Source organism: Triticum urartu, chromosome 5A (assembly GCF_056163025.1).
Source record: "Triticum urartu cultivar PI428250 chromosome 5A, HENAU_Tu73, whole genome shotgun sequence".
Classification (NCBI taxonomy): domain Eukaryota; kingdom Viridiplantae; phylum Streptophyta; class Magnoliopsida; order Poales; family Poaceae; genus Triticum; species Triticum urartu.
In genome coordinates, this window is record NC_141877.1 from 567,382,419 (window position 1) to 567,388,518 (window position 6,100).

General features: G+C 50.9%; 1 protein-coding gene across 1 annotated transcript; it reads right to left on the reverse strand.

Moving 5' to 3' along the window:
• Positions 1 to 219: 219 nt before the first annotated feature.
• On the reverse strand, positions 220 to 3,498 carry LOC125510628 (structural maintenance of chromosomes protein). The gene is made up of 5 exons (XM_048675860.2): positions 2,745 to 3,498; positions 2,502 to 2,660; positions 2,319 to 2,417; positions 679 to 789; positions 220 to 572 (listed from the first exon to the last, which is right to left on the reverse strand). Exons 1-5 carry the CDS (start codon positions 3,267 to 3,269, stop codon positions 387 to 389), a joined length of 1,080 nt encoding a protein of 359 aa, XP_048531817.1. The 5' UTR covers positions 3,270 to 3,498; the 3' UTR covers positions 220 to 386.
• Between the last annotated feature and the right edge of the window lie 2,602 nt (positions 3,499 to 6,100).

The following is a 6,100-nucleotide window of genomic DNA, read 5'->3' on the forward strand; positions in this document are numbered from 1 at the left end:
CAAATTCGAATCAGAACAAAAAAAGAGAAAGAAAAAAGAGGGGCCGCACAGCATCAGTTGTTTGTGCGTTTGGCTTTCATGAAAAAATTTACACCTTATATTTTGGAACGGAGTCAAACTATGATCAAAGTTTGAGCCAAAATACAAGATGTACTCCTTAAAGATTGAAAAAATAACATCCCTGTCACAATTCAGAAATCACGAGCGAAACATTACGGCTGAATCTCTCCAGGAAAAAACATATCAAACCATCAGAGTTCATACATCTGGCAGGCATCAACCATCAAGAACCAAAGCACAACCAAGCTCGCAACCACACGCACACATAGCATAGCATAGCACATCATTATTACACAACAACTCCAACGCCCGAGCTCACTCACGGTCTAAAACAGGTTCTGGCAGGACTTGTCCTGGTCGGACCGGTGCGCTCGCCGCTTGCTGCTCCCCGTGCCCGAGGTGGGCTTGTGATGGTGGTCGGAGCTCTTCGACATCGGCCTGCGGCGCGAGCTGGAGAGGTGGGGGTCCGGCCTTGCCTTGCTGCGGTGAGAGCTCAAGGATTCCTCATACTCCTGGCAAGAAGTTCAGGGTCGAGATGAGAGAAATGCTTTTTGGCTGCTCGAGGATGAAATAAGGGCGAAAATGGATGAAAATTGTGCTGGCAGTAGGCGGTGATACCTCGGATCTGCTCTTGGAGAAAGGTGTTAGGCAGGGGTTGAGATCTTTGACGAACATTTCGTCAGGGCTACCATAGTTTGGTGGCGTCTCCGCTTCGCCGATGCTGCACTCCTGCGATGACAGCACATAGGAAAAATGGACACGATCAGTCATTCAAGTCACACAGATAGGTGGCCATCAGTCATGCAATGTAGGATTCATTTGTGTAGGGGGTATTTTTATGCTCTTGTTGCAACAGATAGTTTGCAAACGGCAAGAATGATAAAGCTCTTGAGAAGAGTTGGAACTTGGAGTCTGGAACAGACTAAACAAATTATAACCATGAAACATAGGTAAGGGATTGTCCTTGCAAATTTGGCGGCGCAGAAAGTGTTCTCAAATATCACTTGGAAAAAAATAAAGAGTATGAACTGAATATGAGATAAATCTAACAACTTAACATCAAAACAAGTTAAGAACAATTGGAAGTTGTTAACAATGTGGTGTACCCGTATTTAAAAAAAGAAAGCAGGACAAAGCATGAGACAGTAGACTAAAGTTACTCCTGCTGTATCTGAATTAAGGTGTGAGGTGTACTTTTGATTAAGTCATCAAAGTCCATGAGAATATTGATAATAATGGGCATTCCTCCAAAAAGGACATAAGAAACACGCAAACCAAAACGTTCTAGAAGCGCATTCCAAATATTAAAAGCATGGTTCTAAAAAAAGCCTTTGCAGATATATTTTCCATTTGTATAGCTTAATGGCTGTTAAACATTTGCTAGGGCCATTTAATAGTAATAAATACTCCCTTCGTTTATTTTTAGTCTGCATATAAGATTTGGTCAAAGTCAAACTTTATCAACTTTGACTAAGTTTATAGAAAAAAATATCAAGATTCACAATATGAAATCAATATTGTTAGATGCATCATGAAATTAGTTTTCATACCATATAGCTTTAGTATTGCAAATGTTGATATTTTTTCCAACAAAGTTGGTCAAACTTTACAAAGTTTGACTTTGACCAAATCTTATATGCAGACTAAAAACAAACAGAGGGAGTATATGATCCCCTCTACCAATTGTAACATGGCACAGTACATTAGTAGTATGAATCTTTTATCAGAGCATAATTCGGTCAAATCTTCTCCTTTCACTGTTTCCATGGACAATTTGCGTAGCAAAGATTGACCTGGATCGTCCTGTGTGCTCTTTTTCATGTATAAATATGTATACTTTTCTCTGATTCTTAAATAGTAAAATCTTGTAGAAGGCCGTTTGCCAGTGGCCGGTGGGGTGACCGTTTGTTAACCATTTGCAGTTATGAAGACATCAAATTCTGGCATTGGCATGGTTGGCCTCTGGATTATTACTCCTAAATCAGCAATAATTAATATGGATATCAGCGACAATTAATATGGATCGAAGGGGATATTATTTTTGAACCATAGCACATGGATTAGCAGGTTCCGAAAGATATGTGTGTTGCAAACGTAGTCACACAAGTCTGAATTCAAGAAAACAACCAAAAGCAATTTGCGGAATAATATGTACACCATCTAATAGTGACAAATAAAATTGTTGAAGCATCTGCAAAACAAAACTGGCATATACACGTTCAATCTTAACAAAAGAACTGTGCAGCAAACGATCATACCAGAGAGAAGGCGGTCTCCTCGTTAAGCACGGGCGTGCTTGGGGAGGAGCAATATTCATCATCAAAACATGATCTTGAGGTGTTCTTCTCGGCCTTCACCTGAAACAATAGCAACCGAACATTAGATTGGTACTGAAAGATTGCACTAGGATTAGGAATGCATCAGAAATCGTAAGAACATGCCTGGGCGAGCTCATCGGCGAGGCATTGGATCTGCCCGGTGAGAGCCGAAATCTCATCCCGGACGTGGCGGTCCGGCTCAGTGTCCGGGAACAGGACGGCGTCCTTGAGCGTGCTGATCTCCTCCCGCTGGCGCAGGCACAGATCCTTGAGCCGCTCTACCTACTCACCATTACCACGATTACTCCATCAGCAATTGATAACACAGGAGGAGGAAGGGATGTGTGTTCACTAGCAGCGGCGCACCTCCCTGTCCTTCTGCTGGAGCTGGAGGCGGAGCGCGGCGATCTCGTCCTCCTGCTCCTTGTTCTGCGACAGGAGCTCCCGCTCGCTGCGGAGCACCATGGCGAGCGTCCGCGTGTTGGCGTTGCCGCTGTTCTTGACCTCGGTGAGGGCCTTCTTCTTGGCCTCCGGCGGCGCCTTCTGGAACAGCTTCCGCGACAGACCGGGCAGCTTGGCCCCGCTGCCGTTCTTCGCGGGGGCGGCGGCGGCGGCGGGAGGGACGGGGAGCAGGTTCTTGGCGCTGGGCTTCTTGTCCATGGAGATGAGCCGCCGGAGCACGGAGCCCAGGTTGCCGTGCGGCTGGGGCTGCGGCGCCTGGCAGCGCAGGTCGCCGCGGCCGGATCTGACGGCGACCAGCGCGCGGCTCCCGTGCTGCTGCCCCGGCGTCCCCGATGCGGCGGCGGCGGGCCCGGCGCGGCGCGGGGACGGGGAGGGCGACGGGGAGTCGTCGTAGGAGGCGTAGCGCGAGGCCGCGGCCGCCTTCCTCATCTCTCTCTCCTCCTGCTAGCCGCGCTGCCGGAGCTGCCGCCGCTTGGCTGTGGCCTGTGGCTAGAGTGGAGTGTGGTGTCGTGACGCCGCTTTGGTGCGCGGCGTGGCTTTTCGCGTGGAGGGATTGGGGGGTGGAGCGGAGCGGCCGGCGGCGTTCGAAATTCGAATGGAGCAGCAAATGATGGCGTCGTGTTGCGTTTCGGGCTCTCTTTTTTGGTGCCTACTGTGGCATGGCAGTGTCGGCGCCTTTTGCTGCACTCCGGGCAGGGCAGGGAGGGTCGGGTCGGGTCTGGGCTGCCACGTTCGGGGAGGAGGAGGGATCCAAAGTTGAGGTTTCGGACGGGGTCCATAGCCGGGCGTATTTCGTTCCGCCATGGCGTTTTGCGGGGTTTGATCACACAAGTGATTTTTTTCCCCAATTTTCTTTTGGGAATCGTTGGAGAACGGCGCACTGTACGAATTTTCCGCCGTGCGCCCACGCAATTAGCCCCCTGCGCGAGACACGTGTATTTGATGGACCCAGTCAGACCGCTCCTTCCTGCCTTATCTTTTCCCCCTCGCACTTCATCCCCTACCTTCAGCCACACCCCTCCCAGCGCCATGTTTCTTCTCTCCCTTCCATCTCCTTCGCCGCCCATCCCCTTCTTCCCTGCAACAAAATAAGATGAGGAGGGGCACAAAAAGCTGGCGCGCGACGCGCCCTGGCCGCTGCAAGGAACCTTGCGGCAGCTGCAAGCGAATGTCATGGCTGGCTTCGAGCGCTCCTCTCCATGGTCGCCGCAGCCGAACGCGCTAGTCACCATGGCTAGCTTCCGATTTCCTTCCGTGAGAGCCGCATCCCGGACGACGGTGGTGGTGCTGGAGCCGTTCAAGCGATGAGCTTCAACCGGCAAGGCGAGGACCTCACTGACCGGAAAGCTGCAACCGGCCACACAATATGCTGGAAGCGGTGTTCTCTGGAGCTGGAACCATCGTCCATTTTTGCTGCAATCAGCAACCGTCATGGGGTGAAGAAGGCGAGGTACGGTGCTACTACCCAATAGTTTTTTTGCTGGAACCGGATCCTGGAGATGCTGGAACCATCTTTTTTTTTGCTGCAACCAGCAGCTGCCGGGGTGAAGACGTCGATGTACGGTGTTACTACCATATAGTTTTTTTGCTGGAAGCGAACGGAGAAAAGGTTGCAACCTCTATTGCTCGGTGATGCAACGGGACGGCGTCGAGATGTGTTTTGCTGGAACCGGCAAAAAAAATGCTGGAACCCATAAGAATTTTTGCTGGGAAGATACACAAGAATTTTTGCAGTGGTTGACGTGATGGTGGTTCTTTTTGCTGGATTCGATGATTTTTTTGCTGCAACCATCATGTGATTTTGCTACTACTCGCAAACTAATGAAGTTTGTGTTTTTGCCGAGGACAAGGTGGTTCGACCTGAACGACGGTGATGAGCGGAGGCGCCGACGGTGCCTCAGGGATGTTGCAACCATGGTGACTAGAGCTGGAACCGGCCGACGGACGAGCTGCAGGCGTCAATGTCATGTGGCGGCCGAGGTATGGGTGCAGGTGGCACGGGTGGCCGGCGAGCAAGAGACGAGTTCTTTTTGGTGCTGGGGCCGGCGTTGCAGCGATTAATCTGGTCGAGGAGGAGCGGCGCTGCCTCCGGCGAGGAGCGGCGTCGCGGCAGGGGACCATCTGTAGATTTGGTCAACGGGTACGAGCAGAAGAAAGGGCAAGGGCGCGAGGTGAGCTGGGCGTCGGGCGGAATCTAACGACCCCGCAGCTCGCATCGTATGGCTGGGTGCTACCGGCCCAAAGTTTGGACCGGCGCGCCGCGCTTATCATTCCCTTTTCTTTTTGAGACAAGTGACGTTTTCCCAAATGATAAGGGCATAGCCAACGGGTCACATTGGACAGGTGCTCCAGGTCTTCTCGTTGGATTCAACAGTCCAGCTCATATCAAACTGCTGCTTGCAGATGAAAGCGGACTCCTGCAGAGAGAGGAACTCGTCTCCTCGCTGCCAAAAGGAAGATAAAGAGGAAAAAGCAAGAGAAATGGCGCCCGGTTGCTGTGCTCATGCTCTCCTGGTTCGAGAAAAGGACGAGCACTCATTCCTCCTTTGTATGCGTCACTAGTCCTATAGACGGTGGCTCGCGTTGAGTGGCTAGAGTCATAGACTTTTTCTTTTAAAAAAAGATGACCTCCTGTCTCTGCATCTAGGCGATGCATATGACCACTTTATTAATTATTATCACTAGACTTTACAAAGTCAAACAACAGCAGGACTAAAGTCACCGTCTAAACAACAACTGTTGTTACACCTATCCAATTGATGAAGAGGCGCAGATAGTCTGGGCTTAATACCAAACAGACATCGCAGCCAAACCTAAACATTTAAGACCTGAGGTCCCAATCAGGATGCCTGCCGGGTATGAGGCCGCCGCAACCACCTGCCACCAATCCATCTTCAGAACTGTACTGTTGCATGTCCCGTGCAAGGTCTCTCTGCCATCGACGCCACCACGACGCCCGACAACGTCATCCTCCTGCGCGAGTCCATCCTCCCACAGCGAACTCCGAATCTGCACCGCGCCACGCCGTCAAGATCCGACGCCATCAGTGTGTCGGATGAATCACCGCTCCACCAAAGAATCCGTCCTCTAATCCCTCGATCACGTGTGTACCTCCAATGATGCCCCCAAGGAAGGAACGACACCAGAGCGCCGCCGTCATCCGATCATCCGATTTAGGGTTTCCCCCGAAGATAGCAAAGAGTGGCCTTGAACTTCTCCACGGTGATGCCTTCAAGAAGGGAACGGCGCAGATAGCGCCG

Coding starts and splice junctions, on each gene's coding strand:
- LOC125510628 (XM_048675860.2), bottom strand. CDS start 3,269: ATGAGGAAGGCGGCCGCGGCCTCGCGCTACGCCTCCTACGACGACTCC. Junction 2,661..2,744: donor TCCAGCAGAAGGACAGGGAG/GTGCGCCGCTGC, acceptor AATGGTGAGTAG/GTAGAGCGGCTCAAGGATCT. Junction 2,418..2,501: donor TCGCCGATGAGCTCGCCCAG/GCATGTTCTTAC, acceptor CTATTGTTTCAG/GTGAAGGCCGAGAAGAACAC.